Source organism: Plecotus auritus, assembly GCF_963455305.1.
Source record: "Plecotus auritus genome assembly, chromosome: 12".
Classification (NCBI taxonomy): Eukaryota; Metazoa; Chordata; class Mammalia; order Chiroptera; family Vespertilionidae; genus Plecotus; species Plecotus auritus.
Window position 1 is genome coordinate 28,342,176 of NC_137778.1, and position 21,348 is coordinate 28,363,523.

Consider the following 21,348-nt stretch of genomic DNA (forward strand, 5'->3'; position numbering starts at 1 on the left):
AGAGAAGATACAGAGAAGCAAACATAAGACCTAAATCATCCAATCCCATCTCCCAGAGGTGCAATTACACTTCCAGATGTTTTCCTGAGTCAGTCCGTGTAAATGCAAACGATGGCACGCATCATATTTGTCACTTGGACACAACAGGTCACCGTGGCCATCTCTCACGGCACTGGATGGGCTCCTGCAGCATTTGTTGAAGGCTCTCACAATTAGATCACAACCACGTCCTTTCCACGGGGCTCTGCAGCTTACAAAGCGCTTGGTGCCCCTTATCAGGTTTCAGCCCGTGGCCTTCCTGAATGAATGCAGGTCTCTCCCTGCTGTGATTCTGCTTCCAAATGCGGCCAGCCCGCCTCCTCCGCCCTGCGCCCCCTCGCCCCCGGCAGTCTGTCTGCAGTCCCACCTTCATCCTTCCTGCTTCGGCAGCAGCGAACCCACCCTGCCTGCCATTCGGAGAGATGAACACGGGCGGCCCCTCGCTGCCATTGCACCGCATCCTGCCTGACTCAGCTGTCAGCCTCTGCCCTGCTGTCCACACTCTCTCCTTCCTCTGCCTCCCAGAGCAAGAGTCCCCAGCTCATTTTCTGGAGAATCTTTCTCCACCTTCTCAGAATTTCTTCCCTGCTGCCACCCTCGTTTCCTGTGCATGGCCCCTCCTTCCCTCTTCCCGCCCCCCCCCCCCCCCCCCCCCGCACCTCTGCTTACCTCCCCTCTCCTGTAAAATCGTGCATAAGGGACCAGCCTGGCACAACCTGAGAGGGAGGGAACCTGAGTGACCCTCTGCTCCCTCCGGATGTGCCCCGCCCCCAACACAATGTCTCCATGCTGTCTCCATGACCTTACTCACTGGTGGGGGGTGGGGACACACCCAAGAGAGCAAAAAGGCAGGTGGGTAAGAAGTCCTGAGGTGGCCTCTGAGCTTCCATTGCAGCTGCTCAAAGGGGGTCCAAACTCCTGTCTCCCTGCCTCTGTCTCTCCCACACCCCCCTCTGTCTGTTTCTCTCTCCTCACTGCCTCTCTAGCATCCCATCCTTTCTCTGACATTTGATTTGAGAACAACCTTGGTGACTGAGAGCTGCAGCCACTGGGGTGGGTGAAGGTGGGGACAGGGGCAGGGAGGAATGTCCTGTGCCCTGAATAAGCGCTCCTCTTTCATCCTAGGGTTTCAGTCCACATCTTTATCCTGGGAGTACCTCCCTTCTGCCCATTGGCACCATTGGCTCACCAGGGCCCCCCCATCCCCTCCCCACCCCGCTTCTCTCTCCTCCTCTGCGGTGGGAGTGATGACGACAGGAAGAGAAGCTCCTGGCCTGCTCAGTCCGAGAGGCCAAACTCTTCAGAGGTCCTGCCTTCCCAGGACGCAGACGAAGGGCATAGCTAAGCTGGGGCTGGAATATCTACTCAGTCAGCCAAGGGCTGGGCAGGCGGCTCCATCTCCTGGCTTTGGAGAAGGGCAGCTACCCCTGAGTTAGGGTAATCCAGATATCCAGGCAGCCTCACTCCGCCTGGCGTGGCCAGCAGCATCACCGTGCTGAGCAGCCCTCCATGAGCCCTCACAGAGCTCACTTCCCTCTGAAAGGCCCTCAGTGGCTCCCCAGTGCCAACCCGCTAAAGACACAGCTCCTGGGCAGGCTGACCCTTAGCCTCAGCTCTCAGCTCTCTGCCCTTCACACCCATCCGCACCCTCACTCACTTCGCTTCTTCCACCCCAAGCCTCCTCCATTCTCCTCCACCCCCGCTTCCCATTCATCCTGAAGACCACTGGCTCCCTTTAAGCCAGCTCTCTCCGCTACCACCTCCTCTCTGGAACCTTTCTTGACCTCTGTCCCCCAAACACCCTTACCCCAGGCGGGTGGACCACTCCTTCCTACTCCTCCTGGTCCTCCTGGTCCTAGTTTCGCTCCTGTCATCCCGAATTGCCTGGGCTTGTTTACCTGTGTATCTCTTCTGCCCTCGTGTCTTATTTTTCTTTTTTGCCCTTGAAACTACTAACACACGCCAGCACTTAATAGGTTTTCAATAGATGCTCAATGAATTAGTGACAGCAAACCAGCCAGGGGCAAAGAGGAACAAATACCGCCGTTGGAGCCAGATCGGAGCTGAATCCTAGTTCCACACACTTACTCGTCTGCTTGAGCAAACTGTTGATGATGTACTTCTCCTAGCCTCAGTCTGGCTCATCTGTCGAGTGGAAAGTCACTGCACACCCCACAGCACGATGCCTGACCCAAGACATCTGCAAGCCCTCCTGCCCCCTCGGGCGGCTGTGGGTGATGCGGTGACCACATGCGAGGACCTCAGCCTCCAGGGAGGCCCCGAGGAATCTGCAGGACTCGCTGCCATGACTCCTCCTCAGCCGCCATCCACACTCCGGACGCCGGAGGAGAGAAAGTGGGAACCTTAAGCCTCCACATCCCCTCTAGCCCTCGGGGCCCGGCCCCCAGAGTCCATGAGATCCCGAACTCTCCTGAACATATTGTCCTGACCCCCACGTTTCCTGGGGCCTTTGATGTCCTTAGCTTCACAGATTCCTCAGAACATCTGAGCTTCCTTGGGGTCTCTTGAAACCATGAGGATCCTCTACACTTCTCCACCGGCCTCCCTTCCTGATCCCCTCCAAGCAGTCATGGAACCTGACTCGAGTCACCAAGAACAAACTCTCTCTCTCTCTCTCTCTCTCTCTCTCTCTCTCTCTCTCTCTCTGCAGGCTCCTAGCCTACCTTGTCTCCTTCTCCCCCTACCTCTGGGCACTGCCAGCTCTAACCCCGGCATAGGCCAGCTGGCTGCCTGGCGCCGGCCCCCGTCGCAGCCACTCCCGCCAGCTCCGTTCTCCGCCGTGGTGCATGGTGTGACGCGCTCTAGCAGCAATTCAGCCTGAGAACTGGCAGTGCACACGCTCCCCGGTGCCCAGAGCAGGGACGAGGAGGAGAGAAGCGGAGACTGCAAACCGGTCCAACCCTGTGTGTTCTTCACACGCCCCAAGGCTTGGCCCAGACTGCCCCTGTTCCGAGGGCACCCTGTTCACCCTTGACCTCTTATCAAGGTTCGGCCCAGATGCCCCCAAACTCTTCCCTGAGCCTCCTTCCATAGAGGTGATCTTTCCCATTTTCCAGGTGAGGTGCTTCAACGTGCAGAGATCAAGTAACTCACCCCGAGGACCTTGGCACAAGGCGGAAGGGGCTGAAATACAAACAGGGGTGAGAAGCAGTCACAGCCTCAGAGAGGCTCCGGCTCTCCAAGTGACACTCGTCTGATGAAATGTGGAGACACACGTGAGGTTCCTGGCAGCCCAAAAGCCTGGCCTGCGTTTGGACAGGGCTGCCGTGGGATGGGTCAGCTGCACCTGGGACTGAGAAAGCCCTCCACTTGCCAGTGCTGCTGGCCTGGGCCCAGGCCTCCAGACAAAGAGAGAGTGATTCCATTTTAAAAGTGAAAAATGCTTCCATTGCAATTATCACAAAGTGGTAGGCCGTTTCCAGAAGTGGGCTGTGCAAAGCGTAATTCCAGCCACGCAGAGCATCGCAGAGCAGAGCCCTGGCATTTCAGGGGCTGCACTGAGATGGCCCCAGCCTCCTGCCCATCAATTAAATGGCGGGTGATGGAAAAGATGGCAATCTGTGATATGAAGTCGGACCACCTTGTTCTACTGCCCCCTTCCCTACTGCGTGACCTTGAGCAAGTTGCTTATCCTCCCTACCAGTAAGTCTCAGATCCACTGTCTGTAAAGTGGGAATGGTAATGAGCACCATCATCGGCCTGTTATAGGGTGTATGAGCGCATACTTGCAAAGCACTTGGCACAGTGCTTGCTCACAGCAAACACTCCCTCCTCACCCACAGAGCCTAGAAGTCCTAAGCGGAAGCCCCTAGTTGAGACTAATGTTCTCACCCTGCGACTGAAGCTAAGTCTGTTGGCCTTGATCTCAGTTCTCCTACTTGTAAAGTGGTGCCAGGTAATCCTCAAAAAACACAAGGCCAGCCCTTGGCAGTTATTTATAAAATAGTCATTTATCATACAAGGTAATAGCAGGCTATTGGTAAAGTCTAGACACAAAGGACGAACTGGTAAAAACAAAACCACATCAGTTTTGCTCCCTGACAGCAGATAGGAGGAGCAAAAAAGCAAAGAAAGGCATTGGTTCTATCCGTAGCGTGCATCATCCGAGCTACACTGGACACAGATCTCAGATGCCCTTGATCACCACCTCCTTTCCAAAAGCCCTGGTCTGCACCTTGCTGACAAGGACAAGATGTTGCACCCTGCAATTCCTAGCACTAAGAAAGGGGCACAGCATTCACTTGGCCTCTGAATTTTGGAGGCAAGGTAGGCTGAGCTTGAGAATACCACTTCCAACTAATTATTGGGAACACCGAAGGCTGCCAGTTTCAAGCGCATCCCAGATTCAGGTGCCCCTGCAGCCGCTCCGGGCTGTGAACCAGCTGCTCCGGTTCCTGGGCCTTGTGACCCAGCATGTCCAGTGGTGCTAGAAATGCCGGTGGCAGAGAAGGATGCTTTGTGGAGTCTCTGGCAAGTTCTGATGGAGAATTGCAGCACATCCCCTGAGGTTCTGGAACAAGGTCATGCCCTCTCTGACAGAGAATTACATCTGAAAAATAGCTACTGGTATTCAACCCGAGCTGTCCCTCATAAGCTGAATGTTATCTGATCCGGAGTAATAAAGTAGGACAAGCAAAGCAGGGACTCACCATGTGATACCTCTGGACCAGGCTGAGCTGCTCCATAATGTATAAATAAGTTGCATGAGGCATCGTCCCAATATGCCACGGTTGCAGGTTCGATCCCTGGTCAGGGCACATACAAGAATCAACCAATGAATGCATAAATAAGCAGAACAATAAATCAAAGTCTCTCTCTCTCTTTCTCTCCTGCTTCCTCTCTCTCTAAAAATCCTTTATTTTTGCCTTCCCTTCTCTTGCCTTTGGGGTCAAATTCATAAAATGTTCTCTATGACCAAGGTCCATAAGTTTAGTTCTTATGTTTTCTTCTATGTACTTTATTGTTTCAGATCATATATTCAGGTCTTTGAGACATTTTGAATTAATTTTTGTACAAAAGGACAAACTATAATCTAGTTTCATTCTTTTGCCCAGCGCCATGTATTGAAGAGGCTTTCTTTACTCCATTGTGTGTTTGGGGCTCCTTCGTTGAAAATTATCTGTCCATATAATGTAGTTTTATTTCTGGGCTCTCAATCCTGTTCCATTGGTCTGTGAGTCTGTTCTTTTGTCAATACCTTGCTGTTTTGATTATCATAACTCTGTAGTATAATTTGAAGTCAGATAGTGTGATACCTTCAGCTTCATTATTTTTTCCCCAGGATTGCTTTGGCTATTCAGGATCTTTTGTGATTCCATACGAATCTGACAATTTTTTGTTCTATTTCTTTAAAAAATTACATTGGTCCCTAACCGGTTTGGCTCAGTGGGTAGAGCGTCGGCCTGCAGACCAAAGGGTCCCAGGTTCGATTCTGGGCAAGGGCACATACCTTGGTTGCAGGCTCCTCCCTCGCCCAGGCCCTGGTCAGGGCATGTGCAGAAGGCAACCAATTGATGTGTTTCTCTCACATCGATGTTTCTCTCCGTCTTTTCCTCTCTCTTCCACTCTCCCTAAAAATCAATGGGAAAATATCTTCGAGTGAGGATTAACAACAACAACAAAAATGACATTGGGATTTTGATGATTGTATTAAATCTGTCTATTTCTTTGGGAAATATGGCCGTTATTTTTTTAAATATGTTTTTATTGCTTTCAGAGAGAGGAAGGGAGAGAGAGAGAGAAAAAAAATCAACAATGAGAGAAAAATCATAATCGGCTGCCTCCTGCACGCCCCCTACTGGGAATGGAACTTGCAACCCGGGCATGTGCTCTGACCAGGAATCGAACCCTGACCTCCTGATTCATGGGTTGGTGCTCAACCAGTGTGGCTCACTGGCGGGGCTGGCCATTTTAGCTATGTTGGTTCTTCCAATCTACGAACACGGAATAGCTTTCAATTTCTTTAGGTCTTTTTCGATCCCTTTTAGTGATGCTTTGTCCTTTTCAGCATACAGGTCCTTCGCGTCCTTTGTTACTCTTTCGGTTGCAATTGCAAAAGGAAATCTTTTTTTCATTCATGTTTTGAAGTTTCAGAAACTTGTTAGTATATAGGAAAACAGTGGATTTTTGTACATTAATTTTGTATCCTGCAAATTTACTGTATTTGTTTATTGTTTCTAATAGTTTTTTGGTGGAGTCTTAGGGTTTTCTATATACAGAGTCATGCCACCTACATCTTTTTTTTTTTTAATATATTTTATTGATTTTTACATAGAGGAAAGGAGAGGGATAGAGAGTTAGAAACATCGATGAGAGAGAAACATCGATCAGCTGCCTCCTGCACACTCCCCACCGGGTATGTGCCCGCAACCAAGGTACATGCCCTTGACCGGGATCGAACCTGGGACCCTTGAGTCTGCAGGCCGACGCTCTATCCACTGAGCCAAACTGGTTAGGGCGCCACCTACATCTTGAAAAAAGATCCTTTTTCTCTCTGTGTTCTTTGACACAGTCAAGGACCGTTGGCCTAAATCACAGTGAGATTAGGAAGAGGTCTAGATTCTATTCCAACTCTGTCACCAGCTTCTGAGACACTGAAAAACCCTGGCTAAGGCACTTCTCCAAGCTTCAGTTTTCCCTTCTGGAAAATGGGGATAATGTTCCCGGTCTCCTTCTCATTTGTGAGGGATCAAATGAGAGAGAAATGGGATAGGTCCTCTAGTACAGCAGGAGACACAAGCCCACGGCGAGACACCAGCATTGAAGTTATTAACAACTGCTAGTAGTGTTACTACTAACGACAGTCTGTCTGGTTGGAGGGAATTCTCCCTCCTTCCTCCAGGATTGCCTGGTTTGCCCTAACCCACTTCTGTATCTGTTGGAGGATGAAGCCAGGCCCCCTCCTCCCTACCCTTTGTCTCACAGATTTCGTATGACCTCAAAATGTCCTTCCAGAAGTCTGACCTACATCCTTCCTGTTGCAGCCCTGCCTGCTCCCCTCCTCATGTGTCCTAAGAACATACTTCTGAGTCTAAATCTCCAGGGAGTACGAAGCCTGAGCACCTTATAGGGCTTGTCTTTCTAAGGTTGATATCCCCACTGCCACTGCTCAGAGCAGAAGCTGAGACAGAGAGAGAGAAAGGGAAGTCCCAGTCTGGAGTGAGGGAGTAAAGAAAGAATCAGGGGGGATCGAGGTCAGATAGCAGTATGGACTTCCTAACACCCAGACACAGAGTGACTGACACAAACACCCACCACCACACCACCACGACCTTCAGCTGCCTGGCTTCCGGGGGAGGGACAACTGTCTTATAGCTTTCCATGACGTGGGTGCTCTGCTAAGGCTAGGGTTGTGGGTAGAGCGACATTTCCTGCCAGGGGGCAAGGGGGAGAGGAGAGTTGCTGAGTGTGCACACCTTTTGAGAGCAGACACACACCCGGCTCCTGGGCTCCTTCTTAGGCTGCCCCCATGGAGCTCCACCTGGCCCAGATAAGCCCCCAAGGTAAGTGTGATGTTTAAGAATGTGGGTGGGAGGGGACAACGAGACCCCTACAGGCTGCTCTCTCCTGGGCCAGAACCCTACCCCAAGCCAGAGCTGGCAGGGGGCCCACAACCCCTTCTCCTTCTCTGGGACTGCAGGTCCCCTCAGCCCTGAGAACAAAGGTGACAGGGTCTGCTGTGTGCTTCTTAGGGAGGAGGGATGGGGGAAGCCAGGGGACCCTAGGCCAGAAGAGGGGCTGCACAAAAGAGATCTGCCTAGCCCGGCCAGTGTGGCTCAGTGGTTGAGCATCGACCTATGAACCAGGAGGTCACAGTTCAATTCCCAGTCAGGGCACATGCCCAGGTTGCTGGCTCGATCCCTGGAGGGGGCCTTCAGGAGACAGCCAATCGATGATTCTCACTCATCATTGATGTTTCTACCTCTCTCTCCCTCTCCCTTCCTCTCTGAAATCAATAAAAATATACATTTTTTTAAATAAAGAGATCTGCCTCACCTCCCTGATTTTGGGACTGACTTCCAGGCCACCCGAAGACCAGCTGACATCCACCTTCTTTCCTGGTGCTGTTTCCCCAACAAGCCCCTCTGGTGCCTCAGCCCCTCTTCGCCTCATTGGCTCCATACTCCTCTTCCCTGATAAACTCCCCCCCCACACACACTGTCCTACCTGCATTTCTCCTGCTGTCATGACTGTCCCTGTTCTCCAGGTCTCTGGTCAGAGGGACCTCTAAGCCTGGGGGAGGGGTGGGCAGCAGAGAGAGGCAGTCCCTCACTGAGAGCCCCACTGTCCTCTTTGTGCTAACAGGAAGTCACAAAACCCCCACTCCAACCTTCACCACCTTCCACCCCTTGGACTTGACTCGAAAAAGCTGCCAGGTCTTGCGTAAGGAGACCAGACTCCAGGCCTTGCAGGCTGAAGAGGCCCAGTTCAGCCCCAGAGCCCCAGAGGTCCACGCTGCGGTGAGTGGGAACCTGGGGTACCGCTCCTTCATCTGCTCTCAAGCCTCCCATGGGTGAGGACACACAGATGGACAATGGCCAATGGGAGAAAGCAAGAGCGGTCTGGGGCTGCCTACAGGGCAAGGGCGCACAGAGAGGAAAAGGAGATGGGAAGTCCCTCCTTCGTGTGCTGAACTGCTCCTCTGTCCCTGGGAAGCTCAGCCGAGTCCCCAGGTGACCAAGGTACAGTGAGTGTATCAAGTCCTGGAAGCAGGCAATGGCATCTGTATCCGTGGCTTCTATTTGCCTGGCACATCCCCATCTCAGTCCTTCCAGCCTACCCAGTGGTTGGAAGATCCTCCCTGCTAACCTGCTCAGTCCCTCCTACGGTAGGGTGAGCTCTCCCTTAATCTGGTTTCTGGGGTGACCTCCGGCATCAGCTGTCTTCATCCTCCAGGCCAGGGTATGACTTCCTGTCCATCTGGAAGACTTCACCCCCATTTAGGCATAACTTAACAGCTTGCTGCTACTGGTTTAAAGGCCAAGAGGGAAGTAGAAAGAAATTTCCCAGAAACCAGAACAGCTGGAGCTGAAGACGGGATTTAAGTTACACCTTGGGAAGGACTTTCTGGGCAATTGTACTTAAAATAGGCAACTGGGATGGGGGCTGGGAACTTCCTCCCATGCCCAGGAGGGTCTGGGGATAAGAATGAGAAGGTGGCTGCTGGCTTGGAGTCAGGAGAGGGCCCACTAATCATGGCGACTTTCCCTCCTTGAACTCTTCCCTAACCAGGCATCTCCCCAAGCCCTGGGGGCTGCCTCCAGTCAAGAGGACACTGGAAAGGCTGAGGAGGTGCCTAAGGAAGGAGGCCAGGCCCTGCAGGCCGAGACCCGGGCTTGGTTCCAGAAGACCCAGGCCCATGGGCTCCTGCAGCACGGGGCAGCCCCTCCTTGGTTCCATGGCTTCATCACTCGGAGGTGAGTCACCGAGGAGGAAACAGGCCCAGAGACGGGCAGGGGCAAGGCCTGGGTCCGCAGCCAGTCGGGCGTAGATTGGGGCTACAGGTCCAGGCCATGGCTCCTGGAGGCTCCCAGGCCACTCCCCAAGGCATCTCTCCTGGAGGTGGTTGGAGAGGCTCCAGTCCAATCCCCTCTGTGCCTCAGTTTCCCCTCTCTAGACTCAATTATCCTCCTGTATCTAAGGCCTCTAATCCTCATGGTTTCCACCTGTCTCCCAGGCGCTCTCCCACGCCATCTTTACCTCTGGCTTGCCCAGCCCTCTCCTCTTTCTTGCCTCCCTTGCAGTTCCTACCTCCTCCTCCATTTCTTAGCTTCACTTCTGTCAGCTTGACTTTTGACATCTGGAAATCTATTACCATCCCCGTTGGTGCGGCTGCAGCACCAACACCAGAACCACCACCACCTCACTCCCCGTTCCACCACCTCCGCCAGCCCCACTCCTCCCACCCCGCCAGCCCATAGCCAGCTGTCCTTCCAGGATGGGGTCGGGAGGGTGCAGGGCTGGGAGTCGTCCTGGGTGGGACCTCTGGGTCCCGTCCACGCCCAGGCCCTACAGCGCAAGAGCAGTGCCCACATCCTCTCCCTCCCATCCCCACCTTCTCTAGCCACTTCAGTTCACCTGATTTGGGGTAGGGTCCCCCGTGAGGGCCCGGGAAACAGGGGTCAAGGCTGGAAGAGTCAGCGCCCCGTTCTGTCTCTTCTCCGTCACCCACAGAGAGGCCGAAAGGCTGCTGGAGACCAAGCCGCAGGGATGCTACTTGGTGCGGTTCAGCGAAAGCGCTGTGACCTTTGTGCTGACTTACAGGTGAGGGGCGGGGCCCCGCGGGGCCCCCACCCCGCGACCCGGAAGCGGGCTTCGGGCCGATCGGGCTAATCAGAGGGGCGGGACTGGGTGCGGGCGGAGGTGTGAGGGGCGCAACCGCTGACCGCTCGCAGGAGCCAGGCTCTTCGCTGAGCCCCTCCTTCAGCTCCTCCCCATCCCACCATTGAGAGCGGGACACCCTGGCGCGGGGTGGGTAGGGGTCACGCCACGTGCTGGTGGTCCTGGCCGGGAGGGTTGGGGGTGTTGGGGAGCAGGTCTGATCCCGACTGGGCCCTCCAGGAGCCGGACTTGCTGCCGCCACTTCCTGCTGGCCCAGCTCCCGGACGGCCGCCACGTGGTGCTGGGCGAGGACAGCGCCCACGCGCGGCTGCAGGACCTGCTGCGGTACTACTCGGGGTCCCCGCTCAGCCCCTACAGGGAGACGCTCAGCCAGCCCCTCGCCCGCCAGGTACGCCCCCCCTACTTCCGCCTTGACCCTCACCCTCACCCTGACCAGCGCCCCTTCTCACCAGGCACTTTCTCATGCGGGCAAGACTGCCCAGCCGCGCTCTCCTGCCCCTCTCCGTGGGAAGCCCTTCGAGAAAGGCATTCTGGGGAGGGAATCCTTGGGAGACCAGCCCAGCCACAAAGAGACGTGACCTTCCGAGAGTACCCAGTCAGGCACATGGGTCATTTGTGGGTTTTATTTTGTTTTGTTGTTTTAATTTATTAATTTGAGAGAGAGAGAGAGAGATATCGATTTGTTGTGCCACCCATTAATGCATCACTGGTTGATTCCTGAATGTACCCTGATCAGGGATCAAACCGGAAACCCTGGTGCATCAGATGATGCCCCAACTAACTGAGCCAACCAGTCAGGCAGGTCATTTGTTTTGCCTTTTTTATTTTTATTTTTTTAATTAAAAGATATTTCTTGCCTGGCCAGTGTAGCTCAGTGGTTGAGTGTCAACCCAGGAACCACGATGGATGGCAGGGGCACATGCCCGGGTTGCAGACATGATCCCTAGTAGGTGGCATGCAGGAGGCAGCCGATCGATAATGTTTCTTTCTCATCAATTTTTCTCTCTATCCCTCTCCCTTCTTCTCTTTCTAAAAATCAATGAAAACATATTTGAAATATATATATATATTTACTGAATACCCAGCATGTACCAGATGCTGGCAGGCTCTGGAAATAGCACCATGGACAGACAGATGGATTCCAAATCCACAGTGGTCAGCAAACTCATTAGTCAACAGAGCCAAATATCAACAGTACAACGATTGAAATTTCTTTTGAGAGCCAAATTTTTTAAACTTAAACTATATAGGTAGGTACAATGTTATTAACTTAATTAGGGTACTCCTAAACTGGCCTTTGCTAAAAACTCAAGGGGCCAACGAGCCGCAGTTTGCCGACCACTGCAAACCCACAAAGCTTACTAACCAGCAGAAAAGAGACAAATAATGGGAAACAAGTGTGAGGGTGTGATGAGAGAGGAGAGCTGTGTCAGGGATTAACTCCCTGAGGAAGTTCAGGCAATTCTGAGGGACCACTCTGTGCCAGGCATTGGTCTGGGAAAATAACAGTAAACAAAACTGACCAAAATATCTCTGCCTTCGTGGAGCTTGCCTTCTATGAGAGGAGACAATGGATACAAGGTGTAGGCATGCTCTAACAAGAATTCGCTGTGAGCCCTTCGTGGTTTTGTTGTTGTTGTTGTTGTTGATCCTCCTCTGAGGACATTTTTTTTCCCCCCAATGGTTTTTAGAGAGTGGAAGGGAGGAGAGACAGAGAGAAACATCAATGTGAGAGAGACACATTGATTAGTTGCCTCCCACATGCAGCAGGGGATTGAGTCTGCAACCAAGATATGCGCCCTTGACTGGAATCGAACCCAGGACCCTTCAGTCTGCGGGCCCACGCTCTGCCCACTGAGCCAAACCAGCTGAGCACTGTGAGCCCTTTGTCTTGAGGCTTCTTATCTTTCGTTGGAATCCTAGGGAAGGTCTTAGGAGAGGGTCTCAATAGAATATTCATTAGCTTTTCAGGTGTGTCCTTCAATATATTGATTCATCAGAATGTGAGATAGAGGGGTCAGGGGTTAGTTTTACTTTTAACGAACATTATTGAAGAGGGACCGGACCGAGGCTGGTCTGCCCAGGACAGTCCGGAATGTGTAAACCATTTGCTCCTGTGTCCTTGGTTAGGGAAGATAAAACCTTGTGATTCATTAGCTTGTTGTAATTTGCCAAATTGTTTGGCCTTGTTTAATTATTTTGTCTCAGTTTCCCTTATTCCACTTGTCAAGGAATTTCCCTAGCTTCTTCCTATCCTGCCACAAGAGGAGGAAGCTATAGGAGGGGCAAGTCTGGGGGCAATGGAGATCAGGAGGTCAATTTTGACATGTACAGTTTGAACTGTCCATTCGATATCCACGTGGAGACGTCAAGTAGGCAATTGGAATACACGGGTCTGGAGTTTGGGATAGAGGTCTGGACTGGAGATAAATATTTCAGAGTCATCAGCATGTAGCCGGATTGATTCTGAAGCCTTCAGGAGGGGTGAAAACTCACTCAGGAGTGAGTGCAGATGGAAAAGAAAAGACTACCAAGTCTTCAAAATTTAGAGTTTGGAGAAATGAGGGAGAACCTACAAAGAAAACTGAGGAGGAGCAGACAGAGAGAGAGGAAAAGACCAGGAGAGTTGATGGTCTGGAAGCCAAGGGGGAAAAAAAGCAAGTCAGGGAAGAGCAAGTGCCCAGGGGTCCAGACCACTGAACTTAGCCAGAAGTCATTGGGGACCTGGGCAAGAATGGTTTATTGGAGCTTGACTGGAATCAGGTAAAAAATAGTGGGGTCGCTCTGGCCGGTGTGGCTCAGTTGATTGGGTGTCATTTCATGCTCTGCAAGATTGCTGGTTTGATTCCTGGTCAGGGCACATGACTGGGTTTTGGGTTCAATCCCCTGTAGGTGGTGTGCAGGAGGCAGCCAATCGATGTTTTGCTCTCACATTGATGTCTCTCTCTCTCTCTCTAAATATCAATAAAAATATTTTGTTAAAAGTGGGCAACTCTTGTGGAATTTTGTGAGGAATAGGGAAGACCTGAAGATTCTGGAGCAGTGAGAACGGGGTGTAGGGAAGTCTGGAGGTGAGGGAACCAGCTGGAACTGACAGAGCGGAAGGCAGAACTGTTGGAGACCAACCTCTATGATGGGGTCTCAAAGGGTCTTGTCACTCAGACTCTTTGGAGTTTGGACTTGATCATGGAGCAAGGGGCAGCCACCGAAGGATTGCTAGGAGAGTTTCTGCAGGCTCGCGCACATAGAGTGGAGAATGGGTTGAAAGGGCAAGATCACACAGGGGAGGACTGAAGAGGCCTGGACTGTGTGGTGACTGTGGCATGGAGGGAGTGTGCAGATGTGAAAATATTTAGGCAGTGGAAGGAGCCGGGCTGTGTTCCATCAGATGTGGGGAGGGAGGGGTCAAGGTTGACTCCTAAGGTACTGCTATGGCAGCAGCGGGGAGGTGCTACCTTTTATTCACAAAGGGAATGCTGAGAGAGGAGGAGGATGGGGCAGGGAATAAGAATTCTGATTTGGATCCAGGAAGCCTGCAGCGCCTGTACACCTCCAGATGGAGGCGTGCACTTGGTGGACTGCAGGAGCACAAGGAAAGCCTAGGGCCTGAGCCACCTGGGAGCATCCATGACCCAGGGCGAAATGCTGAACTGAAAGCACACCTCTTGAGGGAGGGAAGTGCCCCACTGTAAGGCTCGTCTCTGAGGCGGTCTCTCTGCCCTAAAATATCTAGCTGATATCTCCAAGAAGTATTCCTCTGGCACCTGCCGAAATAAATGTAAGCTCAGCAGTCTTGGAGATCTATCATGCCAAAAAAATGTTGGGCTAAAGACTTCGCCAGCCTTGTTGCATGTTTACAACCACAGGCACAAACGGAGACCAGCCTGGCCCTGTGTTCCAGGTGAAATTACGTTTAATGCTAGAGATTGCCTGTGACCAGAGCTACCTCCCTTCCCCCTGGTCTCCTTGCCATCTTTGTGCCCTCTTCTTCACCCAGGGAACCCAGGACAGGCCGATTTCTGTGCCCCTCGCCCCATCCTCCACCTGGACTGGTTTATTTTATCCTCCTGGATCACCTGCCCACCCCCACCCACTGTCCCTGCTCAACCAGGTCCCTCAAGCCTCCTTTCCCTGCAGACTCCTGAGCCAGCAGGACTTTCCCTAAGGACTGAAGAATCAGACGCTGGGAGCAAAAGCCAGGACCCACACCCCCAGTACAGCCCAGTCCTCAAAAAGGAGAAGCCTGGAGCCCTCACGCAGAAAGAGCGGGGCAGCGAGCCAAAGGAGGTATTGGGCTGGAGGAACTGGGAGGAGGCGGGGCAGAAGGGAGGTGAGGACCCAGGAGACAAAAAGGAGGCATGGCCAGTGAGGAGTGGGGCCGCTGGGAGGGGCGTTCTGCAGAGGGCATGAGCTCTGGCTGGGCTCCGCCTCCTGCTGTGACCCTACCTGGTTGCTCTGACCCGCTCTCCTCCCTGGCGTCACTTTCTCTCCTAGCCCTCCCAGCCGCCGAGACCCAAGCCTCCTGTCCCCGCCAAACCTCTGCTGACCTCCGAAGCCTACACAAGCCCAGCGCCAAGACCCTGCCGGGCCCTGCCCTCCAGGCCCTCCAACCCCATCTACCACGAGCCTGATGAACCCATAGCCTTCTATGCCATGGGCCGGGGCAGCCCTGGGGAAGCCCCCAGCAACATTTATGCCGAGGTGGAGGTGGAGGTGGGGGTGCCATCAGGGGGTGAGGGCCCACCGTGCATCCTCCGGCACTCGGTCCTCCGGAAATGCCGGTCCAGGCCTTTCCCAGGAAGCCAGGTAAATGGGGGTGCAGGGAAAAGCTAGATCACAGGAAGGACTTCCTGAAAGCTAGTTTGGGAAGGGTTCAGATTGGATGCTTGGGTGAGGGTGAAGGTCAGCGGTCTGAGGTGAGATGGGGAGGACAGAGTCCCGGCTGCCAGCACTCCTTTTGCAGGCCCAGAGATTGCTCCCTCTCCTCTTCCTGGAGTCACTGGGACCCTTTGCCAAGTCCCCACCCCCTTTCACCTCTCAGCAGTTCATCCCTTCCTAATTCACAGAGAAAACAGAAGCCCCAGCAAGCCCCCGAAGGCCTTCCACCACAGAGCCTGTGTTTTGGTTGGTGTCCATCTCACCCAGCTTGTCTTCTTTAAACCCACCTGAGACTGAGCCCAACCTGTGCCAGGAATCTTGGCCCCACCCATCCTCTCCTTCCCAGTCTGAACTTGGGCTCCCTCCCCTCAGCCTTTATCAACCTGCCCATCCTGAAGAAGAGACTTGTGTCCTCTCAGATGAGCACGTGCCCTCCACCCCACCCCCACTGCACACTCCCCTCTCCCTTTTCCATCCCTCCACCTCCCCCGTCTTCTTACTGGTCAATTCAAGTCAGTATGTCATGGGCTGCTCCCACCCTCTCCCTCTGCCACCCCCACCTCAGGCCCTTTCCCACTCTTCCTGCTGGTGCCCCAGGCTCCTCCTCAGCCCTCGTATCTGTTCACACTCACCCACACCCCTGCCACCTGCTGCCATCCTAGAGCTGATGTCACCAGTCCGTGTCTCTATCCAAACTTCTCTTCAGGCTTCTGCTCAACTCCCCAGTGTCCCACGGCCTCTCAAACTCAACACAGCCAACACTGCCCCAACCTTTTCCCCAACTGCTCCCTCCCAGGTGCCCTGTCTGGATCAATAACCCTCCAGCCACCCAACCACCCAAGTCAGAATCCTAGGGCTCCTACTACATCTTCCCTTATCACCCCCATTCCCCTATAAGTCACTGGTTTCTGCTGGGTCTCTTCCCAAATATATTTTTCCTTCCCCCAATTTCAAGCCCCATTTCTCTCGTCAGGACTTTTCCAAGAGCTTCTTCACTGGTCTCTAACCACCAGTCTTGCCACTTCTTCTTTTTTTTTTAAAAAAAATATATTTTATTGATTTTTTGCAGAGAGGAAGGGAGAGGGATAGAGAGTTAGAAACATCGATGAGAGAGAAACATCGATCAGCTGCCTCCTGCACACCCCCTACTGGGGATGTGCCCACAACCAAGGTACATGCCCTTGACCGGAATCGAACCTGGGACCCTTGAGTCCGCAGGCCGACGCTCTATCCACTGAGCCAAACTGGTTAGGGCCAGTCTTGCCACTTCTGATCCACTGCACCCCAAGGAAGCCAGAATGGTCTTTCTCAAACGGCTTCCTGGCCCATGAGGCCCTCCATACTCAGAGGGAGGCGTGCGGGGAGGGTGCCCCCTCCTCAGCTTTATTGCCCACCCTCCCAGAACTGGTCATGTTTCTCCAAGTACACCAAGTGGTTTCAAGCCTCCTGGGGTTTGCAACACGACAGTCCCTCTGCCCATACCAACTTCCTGCAAGACACCCTCCTGCCACTTGAGAGCTTTCTAATCATCCTACAAGACTAGCTTGCCTTTCTCCTCCTCTGGAAAGACTTCGCTGACCTGACCACAGAGGTGTCCACTGTTTTATACACACCTGCCACGCCATTGAGCAGCCGGGACACTGGCTTCCCCTTGCCCAGCAGAGTGTGAGTTCTCTGAGGGCAGGGATTGGGACTTACTCATTCATGTTTTCCAGAGCACCCAGCACAGTGCCTGTCAGAGCAGGTGCTTAGGACATGTTTGTTGAATGAACAAGAGGGATTTAGCCCTCCTCTGTGCAGGCCAATGTCCGTTAAGACCAGATGTCTTGGTCTGTAAGGCTGCAGGTAGGCCTAAAAGGCAGAGGGTAAAGGGTGTGACCTAAGACTGTCCTTCTCTCTCCAGAATCCAGGTGGCCAGCAACTGCATTCTGAGAACTCTACGGCTGGACAAGGCCCTCCCGTGCCCCGCCCGCCCCTGCCTCTCTGGGGACACAGCCTCCCTCACAACCTAGACAGGAGTTCCAGGACAGAGGAAAGACGTGGCTCTCCCTAGGGCCTCCTCAGTAGCCAGTGTCTGAGCTGCGGGAGGCTAACCTGGAACATCAGGTCCAGAGAACTTCACACACACCCAGGTGCCCTTCTAAGGAAATGTGGATGGCACAAGGTGATTGATCAGCTCTGGGAAGGACCTCAGCTGTCATCTGTTGCAAAGATGGCAAAAATGTGTCACCTCGTATCCCAACTCCAATGCATTGGTCCTTGCTGCCTAAGGCTCTAAGGCGCTGCCTAGGAAAGGATGTTAAGGTCATATCTGAACTCAGCAGAAAAGAGCACCATGATTGATTAGTGATGTCTGCTGTGGGTGAGGGAAGGAAGAGGAGCAGCATCTTGTTTTGCCCTTATTGATCAAGTCCAACTCCCTTGCTGTGCAGATAAGGAAACAAAGCCAGTGGGATAGTGACTTGGCTGAGGTCAAGGACTAGGACCCAGGCCTCCTAAGTCCCTGGTTTAGTGCTATGTTCCTGACCCCACATCCACTGTCTTCACAGGAAATGTCAGAAATTTCCTTAGATAGGAAATCTGGTGGCTTTCCTGGGTTCCACCGCATTGGGTCCTGGGTGCTGGTTCCCTTCCTCCAGATCCCAGCGTAGCCCTGTTATCCTGACAGGTCTGGGCCTCCCACAAAGCCCGGAGGTCATAGGAGCAAATGTGGAACCCACTTCCTTTTAGGGACACACTCACCGACTCCCTCCCAGAGTCCTCAGTGTTTGGTGCTCCTCTGAGGATGTGGGCTAGGAGGGCCTGCTGCCTCCCACTGCCCTGGCCTCTCCTCGTGGAGTCTGATTTCCTTGGTCCTCTGAGCCTTTGGGTCTGGGCCCTGGTCCAATACTGCTGCTTTCTGAGGGTTGGTTTGGCGAGAACAGATGTTAGAACTTGTTTGTTGATTCTTGTCTGGCTAATAAATCATCACCAACCACCTCCCCCTACAGCGATCCAGGTACTCCAGGCTCCTTCTGTCTCTGACTTTCTCATGTTGTGGAAGTGCAGGTGATTGACCTGCCACTACAGAAGGAGGGAGAGGGGTCTGGGAGTTGAGAGACACCTGCACAGGGTCACAGATCTGTTGGCAGGAGGCACTAGACAAGAGACACAGACTTTCTCTGTAAAGTGTACCTTCCCTAACTGGGTTGGGCTGGGCAGGCAACCAGGGCCAGAGGGTGGCTCTATCTCCTGTGATGCCAGGAGAGAAAGAGGGGCAGGGAGGGAAGTGGTGGAGGGTAGCCCCTGCACCTCCTTCCCCACACCCCTGCCAAGCACAAGACTGGGAAGGGGGAGAGTGCACTGTCAGCCTGTGTGTGAGCCCTTAGGCTGAGAGGACGAGGAGTCCCCTACAGCAGCTCCAAGACTCTTTTGTGTCTTCCAAGCAAGACCAAGGCCACCGGCCTCTGCCTCAGTTGGAACCCAGTTCTCTTCCCTGTCCCTTTTGTGAAGCATCCTCTGCCCAGACCTACTTCAGGGCAGCCTCCTGCCCCAGGGCAGAACCCCGTATGCTGGGCTTCAACCACCTGGAATAATCTGCCCTGGGTCTTATTTTTGTCTCAGACTGGGGGCTCTTCGTGGCAGGACTGTCTGCCCCTGGATTGCCCTCAGGGCTCAGAACAGAGACTGCCCCCAACTCGCCCCAAAGCCACTCAGGCCCAGGTACTCCAGTAGTCCCGTCTGTGCAGCCTGCTCAAGGCAACCAGTGCCCAACAGGGCCCCTTTTCCTGCCAGAGGCACAGAGATCCCCCAGGCCCGTCCCTGAAGCCTGTCTCCCAGGCCCAGGTGCTGCAACCATCACACCACCCCCAGCCTGGTGCAGGTGCCAGCTCCAGTGACAGCGAATTCCCCTCCTTTCCACTCCAGTGCTAATCAGCTTAAGGAGAAATATGGTTGCTGAGTCAACAGAGCTGGGGTTCCACTTCCTGCTGCCTGTAGGTCTAAACCCCCTCCTGAGCAAGAGGAGAGGAAGGGAGGGCAGGGAGCAGATGGTTTACATACATCAGAGGCCGAAAGTACAAGAAAGGTCTCAGATTAGACTCAGGGAGTCACCTAGTGGCTGCTTCCTTGTGGCAGGGGGAGGAGGCAGAAAAAGGAGTTCACTGTATAGCAAGAGCTGAACATCAGAAAGTCAGAAAACAGGCTGTAACAGAATGGGCAGGTGCTGGGAGGAGGCAGGACTGCCTAGTGACCCACTTGGTGTTTCTGAAGGAGCAAAGCCTACTAGAGGCGGGCAGAGTGGGACCCAGTGACCCTCCGTCTCCCTCTCCTTCACGCAGCTTGGGTTGGACTCACCGAGGGGTGGGGGGTGGGGGGGGAATCCAGATGGCATCCAAAGCCCTGGGTTCCGTTGTGGCTCTGTGCTAACTGGCTGCATAACCTTTGCAGAAAACCTTTTCTCTGCGTCCGTCCATTCCCCACATTCCTTTGAAATGGAAGCAATGCCTCCTTATTTGCACACAGGGCTGCTGTACAGATCAGAAAGACCATCAGAATGAAGGGCTTGGCAGAGCCGGGCTGCTAGGGCTAACAGGGACCTCAAACCCTTTGTGACTGACTTCGGTTCAACTAAATAGGAAACTGAGGTCTAGAAGGGGAAGTGACAGGGAGTTGGACACAGTCAAGCCCAGATCGTGTCATCCCAACCCAGGGCTCTCCCTTATACACAGGGCCCCTCCACTAAGCAAAGGGATAAGGTCCCCATCCTCCCGAGAGCTCCAGCTGCAGGCCCAGCCCTGAAGACCGAGGTGGTGGGGCCTCCTTCCCCTCAGCAGAATCATGGGCCCCAGCACCATCCTGCTCGCTCACTGCCAAGCTAAGGTCTGAGGCTATGGTGGGACCTCAGGATGAAGGTAACTTTTATAGGAAAATGAGCTGGAGCCATTGTGCTGAGGGTGGGGGTGGGGGGCATTTCCCAGCTAATCTTCCCATGGCCAGTCCATCCCTCTGCTTCTCCAGGCAGGGCTTTCTCTGGCACAGCCCACTCTCAGGTCTGAGGGGAGTCTCCCACCTCCAGCCCCAGGTCCCCTTCAGAGCCTGAAGAAAGGCCACACCTTCCAGCTCCAGTCCCTTCAGCACCATGGCTGACCCTGATGACTCTCCATATTGTCCTGCTCCTGCCTCCCCTAAGCTGCCCCTTTCATCCTATCTGCTCTCTCAGCGAAAGCAGAAGACAATCTCAGTAAGGTGTCCTATAATCCTGGCTCAGGGGTGGGGGGGGGGGGGTGAGAAAAGAACTCCATAACCTTAGCTATCCCAATTCCACAGCACATCGCTTCCCATGAACCCACTCATCACTGAGGCCCCACCTTCAACTATCTCTACTGGCCTGAGAACACCAGACCCCACTTGAAAGCTGAGGGAGAGGGTAAAAAAGGTTAGAAGCAGGTAGCACAGAGCTTCCCAAGGCCCCACAGGACTGCAACCATTCCCTCCAAGAGACTGTGGCTTCTTGGACAGCAAGCTCAGCACTCAATTGGGGTGAAGACCTGGCCAAGCCCCTCCCCAGGGCCAAAGGCCATGGGGCAGAAGCTGAAAACCCGACAGCTTTGCCGTCTCTGTGCAGTTTCTAAGTTGGATCCTTGTATAGCTCAGCTTCCTAGGCTCTATGGTCTGGTCAACACACTGGAACGGTGCCCCAGCCCCTCCAAAATCTGCCAGGCCACTTGGATCCATTTCCGACCAAGTTCTTCACCCCCTCCTCCCTCTGCCCCCTGGTTGCTGCCTGCCAATTTTAACCAAGTGCCATCCCTTACTCCTCCTCTCTCCCTCATCCCTGTCTGCTCTTTCCTGTTTGTTTACCAGACTTGAGGCTACTGCCACCCAGATGAAGTTGTCAACTCTCTAACCTGTCAAATTTCTTTTTGTGACCAAGAAATTCCACCCACTAAATAAATTGTCATTGATAGAACTAAAAAGTGGCTTTAAAAAAAAAAGTGGCTTAAAATGACTTGCAGAGAATCAAAGGAGGAGGAAGGCAAAGGGAACCTTAAAGATATCTGGCCTGTCATTCCCAGAAGACACTGGGCT

The 21,348-nt window shown here is 53.5% G+C and overlaps 1 protein-coding gene across 1 annotated transcript; it reads left to right on the plus strand.

The window, feature by feature from the left end:
* Nucleotides 1-7,528: 7,528 nt before the first annotated feature.
* On the plus strand, nucleotides 7,529-18,271 carry SH2D2A (SH2 domain containing 2A; the record flags this gene model as incomplete). The annotated part of the gene is made up of 8 exons (XM_080648039.1): nucleotides 7,529-7,562; nucleotides 8,365-8,519; nucleotides 9,292-9,476; nucleotides 10,234-10,323; nucleotides 10,621-10,789; nucleotides 14,539-14,688; nucleotides 14,896-15,207; nucleotides 17,183-18,271. The coding sequence occupies 8 exons, from the start codon at nucleotides 7,529-7,531 to the stop codon at nucleotides 17,330-17,332; spliced, it is 1,245 nt and encodes a 414-aa protein (XP_080504165.1). The 3' UTR covers nucleotides 17,333-18,271.
* Between the last annotated feature and the right edge of the window lie 3,077 nt (nucleotides 18,272-21,348).